The 19,879-nt window shown below is 38.9% G+C and overlaps 1 protein-coding gene across 1 annotated transcript; it reads right to left on the reverse strand.

Annotated features, from left to right (window-relative positions):
* Positions 1-4,482: 4,482 nt before the first annotated feature.
* Positions 4,483-10,877, reverse strand: gal (galanin/GMAP prepropeptide; the record flags this gene model as incomplete). Its single annotated transcript, XM_083893181.1, has 6 exons — positions 4,483-4,544; positions 4,760-4,831; positions 5,194-5,280; positions 8,264-8,335; positions 9,767-9,821; positions 10,797-10,877. 6 exons carry the CDS (start codon positions 10,875-10,877, stop codon positions 4,483-4,485), a joined length of 429 nt encoding a protein of 142 aa, XP_083749307.1.
* Positions 10,878-19,879: the final 9,002 nt, after the last annotated feature.

Consider the following 19,879-nt stretch of genomic DNA (forward strand, 5'->3'; position numbering starts at 1 on the left):
CAATAGTATTATTATTATTATTATTATTATTATTATTATTATTAATAATAATAATTATTATTATTATTATTGTTATTAATAATAATAATAATAATAACAATAATAATAATAAATACAATATATATTACTTTTACCTCTGAAATTGTGAACATTGCAGCTTTTCCATTCATTCCTTCACATTATCATTCAATTTATAATTTCACTTAAATTAAGAGATATCACTGTACTGACACATATTAGGTAATATTAGGTATTTTACAGTTAATTGCTAAAGTGGCAACACCACTGCTGTGGATCCACTTCTGTCATAAAAAATACATTTGTAATATAATGCAAACCTCAGTTGCCTTTTGATGCTCCATTTCGTGCTTTCCATTGTTGTTGCAATTGAAGCAGTTGCAATTGCTGCACATCAGTCCACCGGCAAAACACTCACAGGAGCTTAAAGAGACAATCACACAAAAACACATAGAAATCACCAAAACACATCAGAGGTAGCCGAGAAAGGCACTCTAGCCTTTGTTTTCAAATAGCCCACATTCCACACTGCAGGTAATAATTAGATGCTCGACTCACCCTTTGAGACAGTGGGATTTCATGCAGCTGCAGGGTCTCCTGGACTTTGATTCACACAAAGTACCGACAGGTCTTCAGGAGCCAAAAGAGAAAATACACCATGTTTCAAGTCCACATTAAATAAAGCCCCCAAAGGAGACAGCCCCTGAATTGAGACAGAACATTGTGAACTCAGTTCTTACTGTGCTGGAGTCTGGGTTTGCATGTTTTCTCTTTGGACTCTGGGCTCATACTTTGAAGAAGTGTGGCAGTAGTACTGGGGAAACTGTGAAATAAATAGTTGGTAAACAAAAGCAGTTAATCACTGACGTAAAGTGGTAAAATGGAGATGGGGCTGGGCCACTGTAGCTTTTTTGGGGGGTAGAAATGGAACAAGTTTGCCATCATACCTGGCTGGAAGTCCCCTGCATACTTGAATCTGGTAACCACAGAGAAAAAGAGGATTTGACAGAATTAATTGAATTAAATTAATTCAAATTAATTCAAATTCAAATAATTTAGTTTCCTGAGATGTTGGGTCAATGTGGTAAAAACACAACAGTAGCAAGATGATGCTTTTCCTCAAAGAAAGATACAAACCTTCCCCTTGAGCAGGGTTAAGATCTCTGTATGTTGGTTCAGATTTCACATTGAGGAACACATGTCCTGGTTGTTGTTGTAAACCAACCGAACCTGTATGCCGTCACTCAAGTTACCCAGATCCTAAACTGGAAAGAGGATAACTTTCATAACTGGTTGATTTGAATCAGAATCGGCTTTATTGGTCATGTGTACATATAAAAAAGATATAGCTAGAAAGGAGGACAAGTAAATCTGAACATATATGTGATAAAGTAAAATAAACAATGGAACAGAAAACTATTGATAATGATATCACTGATACAAACTTAATGGGCTTTTTACAAGGCGACAAAATTATTTTTACTTTATTGTAAGAATAATTAATTCTGCCAGTTAACCCAAATAAATGTTACACACTGGACCTTTAAAACTAAAATTAAGTGATTTAGTTAGAGCATGTTTTTAGTTAATAATTTACAGCACTGAAATGAATGCAGTAATACCTGCTAGCAGCGGTCTTAAGTCTGCACCCATTACTGTGATCTCAATTACAGCACTTTGATTATTTACAGTATTCATGTAATATTAATAATGGTATTATACTGGTAGTGTGATTACCTTTTACAGTAAGCGCCTTTTGCACAGCAGCTAGAAAAAGCACAGATGTCACATTTAAATATGCCTCTGTTCAGCCAACATTCACAGTGAAACTGGGGGAAGCTAAACTGAACTCAGCCAATAGTAATTTTCCATGCCTTTTGTTGCTAGCAAGTTTGTGTACACATTGTAAAGTTAATGTACAAATAAAGGGAGAAATAATTCGGGGCGTAAACTACAGTAAATTAAATGTTAACTTCAGACCCTATTTTAATTGCACAAACGTATTTTTGTTCTTCCCTAAAACACTGAGGGAGTTCATGTACAGGTGATAGTTGTCATCAAGCTAAACTAGCGTCAAGCTAACCAGTTAGCAATTAGCTCTGAAACCGTTGGCTGCTTTTTCTAATTACGTTTGCTTATTACAGGACTATATTGGCCTAATGACGCAGCGGTTAAGTAGGTGACGGATGACTGAATGAAAATTATACATTTGACAACATGGAAAATAAGTCAGTTTACATTACCACTTGCATCATGAATCCGACGTCAGTGAAGTTAATGAAGCTAAGATGATTAGGCTAACTGCCGTGATTCAGCGTTTCAGATAAGGTTCGCTCGTTTAGGCTTAAAATCGCGTCAGACATTTACCTACCGACTGATGATGCTTCAGAACTGTTACCATAGGTGAGTAAATGAAGCGCACCCTTTCCATGGCCAGCAAACAGAGTAGCTTTTTATTTTTTAAATACTTTTTACTGAAACATACGAAAGTTCAGCCACTTTAAAGAGGAATAATGTTTTCTATTGGTAGTGAATCAGTGGAGGATAAACTGGAGCTATCTACGAGGTAAATTAACAGTGGAATCTATGTTTAAATGAACATTTGCATTTGAAGCAACTCAAGCTAGGAATACACAACTACATCATTAAAATCTATTGTCATTAGAGCCTTTTGGATTTCAACCGAAGATATTGTTTTTAAAGCATAATTCAAACTCCATCATGGTTTTTTCTTCATAAATTTGGATTTGTGAATATGAAACGTTACTAAAACAATATATAATACGGTTAATTACAAAATACAAATTTTTGTGTTTTGTATTGGTCTTTAGGAAACCAAAAACTGCGTTTTTCAAACAAGAGCTCAAAGTCACAGATGATACAGGTGTGTGTACACCTTAAAAAAAAAAAAAAAAAGAGTATCTTAAATATATATATATATATATATATGTATATGTATAATATAGTTTGGAATTTCACAAAAAGAGACTTAGCGTATACCTTGGATAGCACCTGTGAATAGTTTTAAAGGTCTGCCCAGATGTTGGAGCAGCAACAAAATTAACCATAGGTAGCTTTGTCTTTGAATGTTCTTCCTCTGCTTTTTGGACTTTCACTCATTCTGTTCTATTCCTCAACCTTTCAAAGTTACCTGAACTCACCACTCACTCCACATCCCACCTGTGCTACGATCCTCTGCTCTCCCGCAGGTAAGACATTTAGCCTTTTCTAACCCTTCCCCCTTCACAGACTGATTGTCTGCTCTTCAGCACGAGAAGTGTCTGTCTTAAGATGACTCATATCCACATGTTAGGTAGGCTGCATTCTGCCTGCAAAACCTCGGCAGCTCACATTATTTCTTAAAGTGGCATTCATCAGCTTCCGACGTGAACCAGTCACGCACCCGACCTGGCCCCTGCATGAGCAAAAGAATAACATCATCCACGTCGTAACATGTCATACACACAGTGCACTGTAGTATGAAAGTAAACAGCATGGAGGCCACTTAAGTGAAGTTACTGAGAACGAGGAGTCAAAATGTTGCGTTATTAACCATCCAGAGCCTTCAGGTCACCGAAAAAAGGTTTCCTGCAGTGTCAGTTCCTAAGCTCCACAGATCTGGAACTAAATCAAGAACTTGCACTGCTAACATTGTCATGAAGAAAAAAAGAAATGCAATGTGACCAAAAGAAAATCAGATTTGAGCCACTGGAGTTTTCTGTCTGTATATAGTAGTCTATATTTAGAATCTCCTAGTAGGCGAGCTGCTGAGACCTTTTACTTAGCTTTTTAAATTGATGTCTACACTCACTGTTTTTTTATTTTTATGTTAGGTCATTGAGTTTGCATGTTCTCCCCATGTGTGCGTGGGTTTTCTCCGAGTTCTCTAGTTTCCTCCCATAGTCCAAAAACATGTAGATTTGGGGATTAGGTAAATTGTACCCCGCCTATCGCCCTATGTCAGCTGGGATTGGCACAGCAACCCTCATGTGGAGGATAAAGGGGATAGGAAATGGATGGATGATGGATGTTTTTAGGGTAAAGTAATTGTAAATATGTTAATTAAGGGTTATAATCATTAAAATGTCTAATAATAAAGGTGATAATAATGGAATATTAGCATTAGAAAGTGACAGAGCAAAGACAACACTGTTTTAAGAAGCTTTGTTGATGCTATATAACGTCACTGCTGGAATGGAGATATTTTATAGGATATTTTACAGTCAACAAACACACATGGACTACAGTGGAGATCAAGTTTTATTTACACAGGAGCAGAAAGATCTGATATTCGTTTCAAGGAAAGAACCCATATCTGTCAGGTAAAGAGAGTTAAAGAATCAGATCTTTGGTACGAGGACAAATCCAGAGTCGGAGTGTGAGTGGAGCTACAGAAAGATAAAGATTGTGGGTGCCCAAGGGTACTGCGAGGTGAGCGGCAGGGGGAGGCGCAAGGGTAAACCGTTAAGGATTGGCCAGTTCATCTGATGTCACAGAGGAAGGTAGGCTGTCCAGTGCTCCCATCTCTGTAACACACAAACACAAACGTGATGTATGTACTGTTTATGCCTTCATACTGCGGCTATAAATATACAGACTGGGCATTGTAGTAATTTCCTGAAGGTACATAGTGTTTTTTTATTCGTTGAGCCTTTTGTTATGCGGTTTAAGTCCTGTATTCAGTGAGAAACCTGAACAATCTGACGTCCACTTATAGATATTGATGTTCTAACAAACCCACCTTTGAGTTTGAGGTATGACAGGAAGTCAATGATGGTGTGGATGACGTCCTCATCTGCTATTCTTAGGGCACCTGTGGAAACAAAGCAGTACATTGCAGTCTCATTTCATTAGCACAGGAGCTCTGGAAATGACATACAGTACGAGGACATTTCAGGACATAAAGACAAGGACAGGATCGCCTAACAGTTATTCTTCAAACGTCAGTGATGTCAATCAAAGAGACAGTGAAGCTAATCAACGTCTGATAGAAATAAAATGAACATTTTTAAACCTGACCAGAGCTGAAGGTTGAATGCTGCAAACTAGTAACTTTACACTAAGGTCAAGTTTCATAAACATGCAAGAGAGAGCATGAAATACAATCAAAGTTGAGCTTTTACTCTCAGATATTGGAAAACTGTCCTGTTTCCATGTGGGGGAACAAAGACAAACCTGTTCTGAAGTCCTCCTCTTGACCCATGTCCCTCTTGCCAGCCAGACCCGGCTTGTCTCCTAGTGTCCTGTGTCCATCTATACCATCTGGACAATAAGGCGTGAGCACAGTTGATACAGCCGTATGATTAGCGGAGCATAATTACAACTGTGTTCATTTGGCACCTACAAATTTCAGCAAATGTCACGATAAATAGTTAAAAATATCATTCATTTCTTTTCCGCTCCAGGATTTCCATATCTTATAACTGTAAATTAAATCTGTTCAAACTGGAAAATACAATATCTGAAATGTCCAGGTGATTTAAAGCAACACTATGCTCCTATATGACCATATATATATAGAGTCGCTGACTAATTGCAGTTTTTTGCAGTTGCTTTGTTTTACATGTCCACGTGTGCACATTATATTCACAATTCTTCAGTCAATGTTCATTGACTTACATATTTACTTTGGAGAGACAAACTGGATTGGAAGTTGTTTTTTTAGAATAATTGTTTTGATGTATGATTAGCCTTTTAAACCCACTCCTTACTGTGCTATGCTTATAAATATGTAGGATATACTTCCTTAATTACAGTCTTTCACAGTACTTTGTCTCTGAGCCCAAGCGAAATAATTACTAGGGCCTGCAGAGGGCACTGCTGCTCAGCAAAAGTGCACAGTGTTGCTTTAATTCACAAACAACAACAGCAACAACAACAAAACAGTCATGTTTCCTTTGCTACAGTATTAGACACACATACACAGTGAACACATGGCACACCTCTATCTAATCCTTGTACAAAGGAGCTAAAGGACATTGTTGTACACTTGGTTATTTCAGCATTTGTGAGTTTGTTATTGTGCGGGTTAATTTCCAAACGTGTACGGACCATCTGCAGGGCTTGGCTCATGGAATTGCAGTAACACAAACCAACAGAAGACACGAAAAGCACATTAAAAAACGCATGCATTAGAATAACATAAAGAATGATGGTAAATATGAAGAAAAAGGTAGAGAAAAAAGTGATTTGTTTAGCTGTGGTTTTCAGGGGCCTAAAGTCCATGATGAAATCTAGTTTAAAGAAAGGGATTGATATCCTCATCCTATGAGCTCATCAGCATTTTTTTTTCTGTGTTTTCCAAGAGTTAAGTCAAATATATCACTGTATGATCTGTGTGATCTGGAAAGAAACTAGGAACCGGTGTTTTTCAGTCCAAAACACTCGGTACGTCACTTGTGCTGTGAGTGGTCATGATGTGGATTAAAGAGGAATGACGCTAATTAGCAGGAACAGTTTGATTCGTTTTGCAGGCCTTCCTCGTTAGCTCAAGTACTGCTTGAACTCTGTCTGTTAGTGTTGAACTATAAGTTCTGACATGCAATTAAAATAATTAAAATGCATGACATTGGATGAGCCCATTAGGGAAAACTAGAATACTTAAGTATTACAATGAGTGTATCCTACACTGTCAAGTAAGTGGTTTTATGAACCACATTGTTGTGTAGTTGAATTGTTAATATTTACTCTTATTTTTGCTGTTTTGCCTCAATCCTGTATCAGGTAAAACATTCAAATCAAGCGCAAAACTAATAAGTAGCCATGCAAATTATGCAAATGATGAAGCCAGGTGACAAAAGGTCCAAAAAAGGAGGAAGTCAGCATGACAAAATGGGTTGACTACACCAATTCCACACATGTAAAAACAATAAAAGTTGACCCCATTATTAAAAAACTAAAAAGAAATAGAAGTATCGAATAAAAAAATGGTGATGTAACCTAAATTTAGGCAGGCAAGATTAAAGAATAGGGAGAAACTGAATAGAATAAAATACCTTAGATACAGAAATACATAATAGCATTAATCGTTTAAATAATAATGATGATGGGAATCATAATAAAACCTTAGGCTGAACCTAAGCTTAAGCTAATATCTGTCAAATGAAGGTGATTTTGCTTTCATTGGTAATAAACGGAGGGTAAAATAATTATACTTTATAATTATTTACGTGTACAATAACCTGTTGTTTGTCATTACCCCAGAAACCCCCCGCCATTTTGGACCACCGTGTGTTCACAGTCGCCCACAATGGACAAAACTGTTGGCTTTTGATGCTAACTGAAGGCTACATACGTAGATTCTCCAACTCAGAGTTTTAAGTGTGAAAAAAGGAGCGAGTGAGTAGAAGACGTGCAGTAAAGGGCCCACGTGTCGGAGTTAAACATGCGGCCGTTGCAGAGGGCATAAGCTCGTTCAAACGCACACTTTTTAACCGTTATTTGCTAGTTAATGGATAGGTTACAAACTGCGGCGCAATAAGTTCTTTGCCAAGAAGCGTTTGATATTTTGGTTTGTATTGGCGGTTAAAAACAGAAGAACAGTTCCTTTAAGCTTCAGACTAAAAAAAACTTAGCATTATTCACATTTCAGTACAAAACGTAAGCTAGTTCGTAGAGTCGGCTGTTTATCGAGGATGACAGATCGTCTTGCGTGATTTCTGTAATCTCGTAGCAGCCTCCGCATTAAAACCACTTGAAGCTCAGCAACAAAATTACAGCATTGTTAAGTGTTTAAATGTGGAGTAGAACATTTTTACAACCGCTTAAGTCTTAAGGAAAGTAGCCGTTCTCGTAAAATTACAGTTGACCCTAAAATTTGCCTGTCATTCATTACTATCCAACTTTTAATTGGTCATCCGATTCGCTGTGAGCCCTGTGTATCGTAGCAACGGAGACGTGGCAAGGCGCATAGGAAGATATAGATTTTTAAACTCATATTTGGTTGATAGAAAGTTGCATACATATAAAGGCTATTGTAAACTCTGCCCTAAGAGAGTAGCTGTAGAACCAGGTTTTTCCTCATCATGATGAATTTCCTTTGCTTAAAGCACAGTAACAGAGAGAGAGAGAGAGAGAGAGCGACAGATGCAGTGTTTGGATGCATGAGCGCAGAGATCAGCAGGGTGACAGGCGTCCTGTCCTGATGAGAGGCAGAAGCAGCTCAGAGGCAGAATGTTTGCCAGAGCAATTCCCGAAAACTGACACCAAGGCCCTGCAGCGGCCGTATGTATGTTTACTATCTTACATTGAGTGACCAGCTCGTCTCTGCCTCTGGCACTGGGAGAATCCTTTATCTGAATTAGGTGATCAATACGACCTGAAACACAGGATGAGGCAGGAGCAACCTTTACCCGGGCTTCACACACACACACACACACACACACTTGGATACCCAGTGGTTACTTAATGTATCCTCCAAAGGTAATGAGCCAATTTTTAAATTACACTAAATTACCTGACACAGTGGACACAGACAAAGAGAGGGGGAAAAAAAACACTGCGGATTCAACAAATGTGAGCTGGACCGTGTCTTTTGTTAGCTATAATTTTCACAATTTAACATTTTGAGATAATGCACGTACAAAAGCAAGCAAGCATTTCACAGAGATGAGCCCCGAGTCCATTGAAACTGTACCTATGAGGTCGTAATTTAGCAAGCGATGTAGAGACGGTTCATGACTATTATATGACGTTATACTGCGGTTAATGGACATGTGAGCACATGCTACACTTTTGGTTCGAGCTGCCAAACTTCACTATATGAAGTTATAGTTACATAGGAAATATGCTAAATCGAGCAGGTAAGGCCAAATTGCTATAATTCTGTCTGATCCTGTCAAAAAACTTGCTTTAGTTACTCTTCTGCAAACCATTGGCATTGGCAACAGACATTACGACCATGGCATCTTATGCTATATTAAAGTACTTGTATGTTAAAGGTGCAATAGGCATCATTTTCTTGCAATTATCCATCAATTATTACAAAAAAATCTGTCAGCAGAGCAATAAATGCAATAAAACGCAGAGGTTGTCGTTCATGTATGAATTGAGTGTGTTTGAATGTGGTCATCCCCCAAAATATGGCTATTTTAATCATCTTTATTGACTACTTTTATAGGGGGGAATCTGCCTATACAGCTTTAAATATGCTACTGACAACAGGGAAACCGCTCATCTGTTCCGCTCTCTCTCTAAAAACAAGCACTTACCATGACACTCTAAAAGCAGGTTGGTTTTTGTATGGACAGGTGGCACAAACAGCGCTCTGTAAATAGGCAGCTGTTTGCAAACAGATTTACTGTATCACACCATAATGGGCCCTATTCCTTTATTTATTATTCCTTTACTCGATTCTAACTGGCACTAAGCAGAGTGCTTTACGAGATTTGTTTTATTCCATGACAGGATTAGAAAAACATTCAGCTTGTTCTTCTCCCCAGAATTAGCTACAATCCCCATTCCTATTATCGACCCATTCCATCTTAGATTGTATTTTGAATCGTTTGAAGCAAGTTTCCATTTGTCATAAGTCAGTTTATATCTACAGTATCCTATAGATCCTTCTCCCAGGTAAATGAACTCACTTAAAAAAGTTTTTACTCCACTGGGTGTCCTGAAAGCACAAGATAACCTAAGATAACTGACACAAATTGTTGCCTATGGATCATCACTTTTGTGTCTATTTGTGTGTATGTGTGTGTGTTTGTGTGTGTGTGTGTGTGTGTGTGTGTGTGGGGTGAATACTTACGGGGACCGAGCAGGTAGCCAGCGCTGTTCAGAGTCCATCCACGTTTCTCCTTTGCCTGTAGTGACATACAATTATGAGATCAATCATAACCATAGCAATAATAATACAGTTTTGTTGCAGTTAAAAAAACATCTACAAACAGAGCATTATTCACACATTTAAAGCGTCATGTTTTCAGAATATTTAGTATTTGGAGTATTTATTGTCCCTCCATAACAACTTTGACTGTTACTACTCCACAGTAAATACATTTCCCCCCCAATCTATCTGTATCCATGGTCTTACTTTAACCTTTTCTTTTCCTTGATGCTGCTGCTGCATCACTAACTCTGACCCAGTAACATCTACACTCAAGTATTTCCTTGATATAGACACCAACATTCTCCATATAGAGAGATACAGTCCAATTACTTTAGTTTATTTCCATCACATAAGCACAAATGCGTGCAGGTACATCAGAAATGGACTGAAAAGGTTTAGGCTGCACCTCAAGCTTATGTTCTCTATTAATAGTCAAAGTTTTAAATTAAAGTTGGAAAAGTTAAGTAGATTATTTGAATTCCTTAGTCTGTGCGGATGTTCCACAGATCGTTTTTTTCTTGATATTTGTTCTAAATGCTGCATTGGTTGCATTACACATGAAAGACTAAGTAACATTGCAGCACTTTTAAAATGCATTTATCATATGTTTATTTATGCTCTTATTTTTCCTCCTACTCTTGAAGGAAAATTAAAATTTCAATCACGTTGAGGCTTTAAAGACCCTGAAGTCACCGTTTTATTTTATTCTATTTTTACATGTGGCACTAACACTCTTCCGTAAATGTATACTTATCACAATTCACATAATAACCTGTTTATTGTTTACTGACTGTACTCAATACTTAAGTACATTCATTTAAAAGATATGACTACACATACTGGAGTACAGGAAATATTTTGTACTTTTTGTATACTTTGCAAGCAGTGACTTTAACTTTCAACAAAGTTCATACTATTTCATATTGATACTCGTGTGATCTCATCTTACCGCAATCACCAGCCCGATGGTCTCAGACAGAGTTGCGCAGAAGATGAGCGACACGCAAAAAATCCCAAAGCACTTCTGCATCTAAAAGACACGCAAATAGAGGGGGAAAAGGAGATTCTGCGCATTATTCATCAGCTCGAGCGAACTTTTTCTACTTCACGATAAACAAACAAACAGACGTGCACGTGACTCACCTTCTTTGATGTGACTTTTACCGCCGTCTGCTCTGGATTCAGCTGACTGAAGTTTCTCTGTGTGTGTGTGCAGGTGTGTGCGTGTGTGTCCTCGGTGTTGAGTCGAAGACTGCGTCCACCTTTTATTGTCCCTCGCGCTGCTGTCCGCTGGCGTCAGCGGCTCCTCCTGCACACCACAGGGGCAGGTCACGAACACGGCGCATAATGAAATCCTATAATATCATTTAATGACATCATCACATTTTTCTTTGTCGCCCTCGGACACGCGGGATTAAATTCAAAGAGGGAGAAAGAAAAAAAAAAATAATGATCTATATAATGTGACGTCTGACTTTAGCTTGTTTACTCCAATTAAACATCCTCCTGTCCATATATTATATTATTATACATAGTATTATTAGTATACATATTAGTCATGTAATAGTTAAAAACAATTTTTATTTTACACTTTACTGACCAGTTTTTGCCCGTTTCTTTCACAATATTTGTTGCAGTTATATCTATAAATAACTATAAACTATCTATAATGTGTATATATATGTGTGTGTATGTATGTGTGTATACATATATATATATATATATATATATATATATAAACATATTTGTGTGTGTATATATATACATATGTGTGTATGTATGTATGTATGTATGTATGTATGTGTATTATGTATACATATGTATGTATGTATGTATATGTATATATATGTATATATGTATGTATGTGTGTATATGTATATATATATTTATATGTATGTATATGTATATGTATATTTATATGTATGTATATGTATATATATGGATGTATAATATACAACTACTGTATAATAAACTCCTATATATATACACATCCATATATATATATATGGATGTGTATATATATAGGAGTTTATATATGGTATAATGACACTACAGTGAGTGCAATATTAATCTAAATGGCCACTTCACCCAAATATATGCAGTTTGTTTTTACGTCAGAGAAAATAAATAAAAATAAAAAGGACAATAAGTCGACGTCAAAGTCACTTCCTTCAAAGAAAGAAAGAAAGAAAAAAAAGCCCTAGGCTGCTCTTTACTGGTTTGTCACATTTTATGTCTAAAATTCCAATTTAATCCAACTCTTGAACAGAATGAGAACTAAACAAAAACAGCAGCATTATAATAATTTTACGTTTATTCTTCATTTGACCAAGTGCGGGAAAAATGGGGGAAACTAACCTTTAGTCCTTTTTAGGACTGCAGTGAATTCGTCAGAGGTGATTTAAAAGGACTCCACGTGAATCCAGGTCTGATTTTGATGTTTCAGCACCATGGACAGAGATCATTAAAGGACTTGTCACCAAAGGAGTTCTTGGTTCATAGAGCCCTTTAACATCTAAGCCTTTTTTTTTGGCTTATTTTAACCATAAAAGGGCCAGAAAATTCTATCATATTAACTCATGAATATGTTTGAGTAGAACATTTTGATAAAATGACTTGATCGAAACACTGACACTGTAAGGACAACCTAATCAGCCTCTATGGTCTGAATGTAGCTCATGTACTACTGTATATCTATATAATAGCCTACACCTGTAACTGTTATTTGCTTTAACACCTGTGAGAGGAATTCTACTTGGATTTTAATAATACACACTATATTTGCAGTTTAAGTGAAACAAACATTCCTTTGATGAAAGTTGACACAGTGTAACAATATTTCATCTCAGTGTAGAGGACACACCGTGGATCTTTCTGATGAAGCCGCTCTCTTGTTCTCTGTACACCGCAGCGGGAGCTAATCTGGTTTTGATACCAGTAATCTATTACAATAACCTTCATTAATTTTGGTCCCCAGGCACGACTCCACAAAGCAAAACCACCAAGAACTGTTAACGAGGAAAATTGCACTGTAAATCCTTCCGAATCCTGACAATCAGCTGTTTGTTTTTCAGGATACATGGCCAGAAACAATCTATTTAATGTTTATTTTTTTAAATTGTGGATCCTCATTAGCCACCGCTAAGAAAGCAGCTACTCTTCCTGCAGCTCACACACAAACATGACAGTTAAAACAGAACCTGTACCGTGTAAATAAGAAACATGATTATAAAACAAAAAACTGCTAAAGGGGTAGTTATTTGTTTTTGGCTGGCTGCTAGCAGATTATATCCATTTTACTAAATACTGTAAAAATATCAGTCAGTTTAAGTCTCACTATTTGACAGCGTTTTCTGACTGGAAACTGTGCTTTAAGGCCCTGGCATACTCCCACGCACGTGTGCATGACGCCATATGTGTCATCAACATGTAGGCTGCATGCGTAAGCCCCGCCCACCAAGCAGAAACAATATTTCGACAACAGAAAAAGTAGTCGCCAAGGATAGTCATCCGAGCCTCGACCTGACAATCCGCGAATGTCTCTGAGGGAGCTGTAGCATCGTTCTCTTCTTCTTTGCTAGCAATGCGTCCTATTCCCCGCGCCCAGACTTGTCCCACCACCCGATGGTGAAGTCAGATAGTACAGGACGCGAGTATACCAGGGTCCACGATTTGCAACGCGCACTTATACCAGGGCTTTTACAAGTTGTCCTACCGGCTGTGTCAGAACATTCGGTCTTTGAATTTATGAGAATTGGTCCTGGAAAGTCCTTGAAAAGTCCTTGAATTTGCCGTCAACCAAGGTGTGGGAACCCCGTCGTTCAGAATGCTCTGTGGATTCAAAGCCCCAGTGAGCACAGAACAGCCTTTACAGTAATACTGACACTGTTCTGTTTGACGGTTATTAGAAGCCATGCAAGAGCCCAGAGCTACAGAGACTCAGTAATCCAATTCATCGCAGATTTTTGTGAGCGAGAACATTCAAAATATATTGAATATATTTGTCATCTTCCCTGCAGTGCTGGAAATAAACACTTGGTGACAGTTTAATAGGCAGGTGAAAAGTACAACAGAGAGTGGGCAAGCCATTTCATTCTCTCACTCACTCTCTCTCTCTCTCTCTCTCTAATAGCACACATCACACGTTGTCCTGTAGAAAGACCTTCCTGGAAACAAACAGCAGCGACTCCTGCCGATTTACTGTTCCTGCCTGTTATGACAGTCACTGAGGAGTCAGACATGATGGAGGACATTAGTCGGGACACCTCGGCATTGAGACACAGCGAGACATGACACGAGGAGAAACAAAAAAAAAATGGGAACGCAAAGAAATGGGGGCAGAACACAGAGAGACAGAAGTGAGTGAGATGAGAGCAGGTGAAAGACAGTGAAGGAGGTGAAGAAAACAAAGGACAGGAGAGGAAAATGGGAGCATGGGCTTGCCAAGCACCTAGTATCTGAGGAATTATGTTATATTATAATCACTTTTCTCCAAAACCATGATAGCAAAAACTCCCCAACATATACTTTCTCCACATAAGTGAAATATTGATTTTAAGAAATCACCTTTTTCAGCATTAATTTCACATTATGAGCCTGTTATTATACCTATGGATACATGTACACAAAAATCAGATATTCAGGATTACATATAATATTTTGTTTTCTCCTATCTTCTGCCATCTACGTTGTTCTCTTGTACTTTATTGTGTCTGTTCACCTGCTCAGGGACGAAAGATGGAAATTAACTAGCTCTGGCACAAAGCATCTTTCCTCTTTCTGGGATAAATGGGTTTTGTGTGTTTTTTGTACACTTTCCCTGACACAAGTAAATGTAATAAACTAAACTAAAGTGAATCAAAAAGCATGCAGTACAGACGTGTGCCACTTCTGGCTCTGATGTGTCCCATATGTTAAAAAAACATTAAAATTTGAGGTTTCCTGGCAAAGGTATTTGGCCCTGAGTTGGCAGAAGTGAATCACCCAATTTGGACGAGGCTAGACTGGAGCCCCTCGCTCCTCCTGGAGCATAAGCCATTGACGGTTACCCTCCAGCGATGTCTGTTGCTGTGCTGCTGTCACCAGGTGTCCCCACATCCCTGTCCTGTGGGCTTGGCATCTGCAGCCAGGTCCCGGGCACCAAGTTTCCTGGGTGCACCCCTTCTTTTTTGCTTGTGGGTTCCATGTCAAAGACTGCCTTGTTGGATGTTGGATGCCAGTTTTCTCAGGGTAGGGCCAAGTCAGCCGCACCTTCTTCTCAGGATCTCTTGTTCTATAGGTTGCTGATCTGTCTTCTGTCAGAAAATCTACATTTCTGATGACCTCTGGGCCATGCAACAGGTACAGACTTGATGTTCAAGTTGAAGATCCATATCTTGCTATGGCGTTGATCTCCTTGGAGTTCCAGATTTTTCTGGATGAATGCTGCTCGAGCCTTGCTACTTCTGGACATGACATCTGCATCTGTCCCTCCTTGTTGATGTGATGGACTCCACCTCCTCTAGGGATTCACCAGCCATCTTTACTGGTTCCTCACCAGTGTTGTTGACCTTGAAGATCTTGGTTTTGCCTCTATGGATGTTTAGTCCCTCCTGTGCTGAAACCATGAGCAGGTGTGGTGGGACAGGAACGCAAGGTCGTGGAAGTCAATCGAGGTGTCCAATGGATACCATTTTTCTTCAGAGGTAAAATTCCTACAAAAAGTGAAAGGGGATGCTGGTGGAGTGTAGAGTAAGACATCAACAGTTAACGTTTACATCCATCCATCCATCTTCTACCGCTTCTACCGCCAATCTCTGCTGACATAGGGTGAAAGGAGATCGCCAGTCCATCACAGGGCCACATATGAGACAAACATCCATCCACACTCACATCTACGGTCAATTTAGAGTGTCCAATTTACCTAATTCCTATATTAGGGAAGAAAATGTGGAAGGAAACAAGAGAACCTGGAGAAAACCCATGCATACATACACAGGGTTAAACATGCAAACTCCATGCTGAAAGTAGAGCTTGCAAATGTTGTCCTTTATAGCCAGGAAATAGTTCTAACAACCTTTGTTTCAGCCCAAAGCACCACATTAGCATGGGCCTTCTGTAAAAGAGTAATATCGGTTTCACATGTATCTGTGGTTTGTAGAACTGTACAATCCTTGAGAAACTGTGCCGAAGACACTCCTCCTCTTATAGAAGATGCATTTCTCACACACTCGATAATTCTTAACCTTATTTAAGGACATGGATCCGTGCGGGCAGGTCAACAGTTTACAGTGTACAGAATCTCTTCATTTCTCACGCTAACCCAATTCAGACCTCCCCGGTGCTCGATATTGACAACGGTGAAACAAAACTGAGGCAAACCAGAGCAGGAAGATCAGGTTCAGAGCCGAATCAAACCGATTTTAACTTAATATCCAGCCGTAACACGGTGACGTTGATACGACATCCTTCACATCCACCAATACATATCACATTAGAGGCTGCTCGTTATACAGAGACAGGAAATCCGAGATCAATGATCTCAATACAAACCCAATGTGAATGTTGCAGATGTAACTTTTGAAAGACTCCTGCGTTGTTGTGACACTTTCTAACGCACTCGCGCTAACCTCATAACGAGCAACTCCTTCAAACGGTGACTCATGTGGCTTAGGAGGCTGAAGGCTTCACGGAGTCAAGAGGGGTCACTGAACGCTTCACCAAACATTAGAACTGACAGGACGAATTGTTTTAAGTGATGTTACGTTTGCTCAGAGAGCCTGTTGTCAAACACACACACACTCCTGTGACTTTTGTATTATACAGCATATACATGATAGAATGCATTTAATATGTGATGATATCGGAAAAATTGCTATTTTTGTTCTCTCACAATAGCACAGGCTTTTTTTCTTTCTCTCATTTCTTGGTGTGACCATACAAACAGTATTTGTATATTTTTAAATTTTAATTTAATTGGACATTGCTTTGATCTGATCAATGTGATCACATTTCTTATAGATCTTGTCTTCAAGTTGTCTGTTTACACATGAGAAACCTGATAGTTATTTAAGCATTTAATCTTAATTTAATTTCCACAAAGAAAGCGAATTCAGTCATAAATGCATGCAAATGGAAAGAAGACGATTAAAAAAAGAAAAATCTGCTCCACCCTCCCACTGCATCCTAATGTTCTCCATCCAATGTACCTTGAGGACATTGAGAACAATTTTATGGAAGGATAAATACTCGTGATCACAGCAGTATTCCAGATATATCAGTCTGTTTCCGGTTTTACTGATCATCACATGGCATTTTAAGGGATTTGGGTAGATAGGTTTACTGTAATTGTTTATATATGGACCAGTCATCTCTTTGTCTACAAATGCAGCAGCTCGTTCTCTGATCGGAAAAAGTCAGCATGACCATATAACACCTGTTTTGTCCTCCCTCCACTGGCTTCCTGCCCAGTTCTGGGATTGATTTTATTAATTTTATCGCTTGTTTTTAAGTTTAAATGAGCTGGTCCCAACCTATTTATGTGATCTCCAAACAAACTCCTGCCAGAGTTACGAGATCCTCACACCAGTTGCTGTCGGATGTTCATACAAGGTGTAAAACCATAGCTGATCGAGGCTTTTCAATATCATTGCCAGACAACCACAAACCACAGGTTTGTGTGAGCTCACGTTTCACCAAAATGTATTTACACTCTTAGAAATAAGGGTTCCAAAAGGTTTCTTCTACAAGGGCTGAGGTTCTACCTGGAAACATTTGCTTCTGAAAAACCCATTCCTGAAGAAAGGTTATTTTTTTCAAGGGTTCTTGGTAACACTAATGGTTCCAGTAAGAACCATTTTGATCGAGAGAACCCTTTAAAAACCCCTTTCCTGAATAAAGGGTTTTAAAAGGGTGCTTGGTGGAACCCTCCAAAAGGGTTCCAGGTGGAACCTTTATAAAAAGGTTACATTATTGACATGTCTACAGACGTGTATATCAAGGTGATATATAGGTTTGAATGAATGAATGAATCGTTTATGAATGAATCGTTTATTTCGGGCATGACAAGTAATCATCATCTGCATACATCAGCATTTACATTCATACACATGACCGAAAGGGACAGCAGGAGAAGCAAAGCTTATCTAGTCCCGCCCCCATTACCCATACAATTTTATTACTTCTTCTTTTTTTTTTCTATGTTAACTTTCGACATTTTTGACGTCGCAGCAACAATAGCATAAGGCTGCAGTTCATCTCAAGGCAGTCAACAGACTACATGCACGGCCGTACATGTGTCCCTGTTGAACCATCACGAGCGATCACAGTCTCGAGTTGTTGCATCGGTTCTGCCGATTTATTCATCCCTCTCTCGCATAGCTCTCACCACGCTTAGTTTCACCAGCTCATCTCGTTTGGCTGCATCCACTCCCATCTGCACCACGCAGATGGGAGTGGATGCAGCAATAGGTTTAACCACTTTGTAGCTCTTTTGGCCAGAATGAGGCTGCTCAGCCTGAATCTCGGGAGTTTGTTTGTCTGTCAGCACTGCGGGGTGTTGACTTTGACGGCGCGGAGAGTAGTTTCTTGGCACACACGCTCACCACTTTAACCCCCACATCAGTCAAATGGCCACAGTGTTCCTTGGCGTTGTTTCAAAAATAGATCCATCCCTTTATCCACTGGCTGCACACCTGTACATGTAGACACAGGACACAGCAAGAACAAGATGGAGGGAATCCGTTGACAACGATCGCCTTTGAGAAAGAACCTAAAGAACCCTTTAGGTCAAATACACCTAAAAGTGATTTATTTGAGAAATATCGCTTTAAGTCGATTTTAAAGTACTTCAATCGTGATTTGAAAGAATATTATGTCCAACAAAAAACAAAATCAATCTCGAGTCAACATCACAGTTTATATCGGTGGTCATTATTTGGTAGGAGCGCAAACATGGTGGACAATAATGTGCAACAATATCCATAAATCAATTCTTGGTGCACCTACCTCAAGTAACTGCAGTCACATGATCTTGCCATGATGCTTTCAATAGCACACTTATTTTGTCTCTACTTCACAATAAAAATCAGTCCTCAAACCTTGAACTAAATGAGTTAACTGATAATAAACAGGATGTCACATTAATTAATAACGGCTCATACTTAAGAAGCAACAAGACTTTGAAATGATGAGGGAGTAAAAATAACTAAATACATCCCATGATGGAGGTCAGGTGCAGGAAACCTTACTTCCCTGAATTCCCATTTACCATGTGGTGAGTTTTTTGGGGCTAAGGACACACTAGGACTCCAGTTTGATCTGTTCATACCAATCTCTGCTGTCCTCAGAATCAAAGAAGACCCAGCAGCAACAGCAGCAGCAGAGAAGAACAGACCCTTATCCTCTGAGGAGAAAGAGAACAGGATGTAACCAGTGAGCTATTACAGCCTCACTGTCAGCTCCAGGGGAAAAAAAGGCAGATGAAGAAGATGGACACAATAGGACGGTCACAGCAGGACACACGAAGAAACACGCCACAGAGCATGTGAGTGGAAAAATGAGCGTTCTTATATATTCAGATTTCTAACTGTTATTTAAAAGGAACGGGTACATGAGAAAAGTCAAATTCTCTCATACAAGGTGTCTTGAAGGAATAGTTCAGGTTTTATAAGGAATTTAAAACAATTACCTAATAAAGGCGTACCTGTTTAAGTGTATCTTAAGTACATGTTTGTCTCTTTATATCACATTAAACAGCTTTTTCTCTCTGGAAACTGAAGGGATTCGATCACAGCACACAGGACAGGCCTGCTGTCCAAAATGATGCAGATTAAGGTTATTTGAAGACTCTAAACCAGAGGGTTTTAAATGCAATATGACCTGGGGGCCACTGTCTAGTTTGGTGAGTAGGGGGCCGGTTTGTCTAGGGCTCCACCAGCCATCTTTACTGGTTCCACACCAGTGTTGACCTTCCAGATCTTGGTTTTGCCTCTATGGGTGTTTAGTCCCACAGGTACTGAAACCATGAGCAGGTGTAATGGGACAGGAGCGCAA

Source organism: Microchirus variegatus (assembly GCF_963457635.1).
Source record: "Microchirus variegatus genome assembly, chromosome: 8".
NCBI lineage: Eukaryota > Metazoa > Chordata > Actinopteri > Pleuronectiformes > Soleidae > Microchirus > Microchirus variegatus.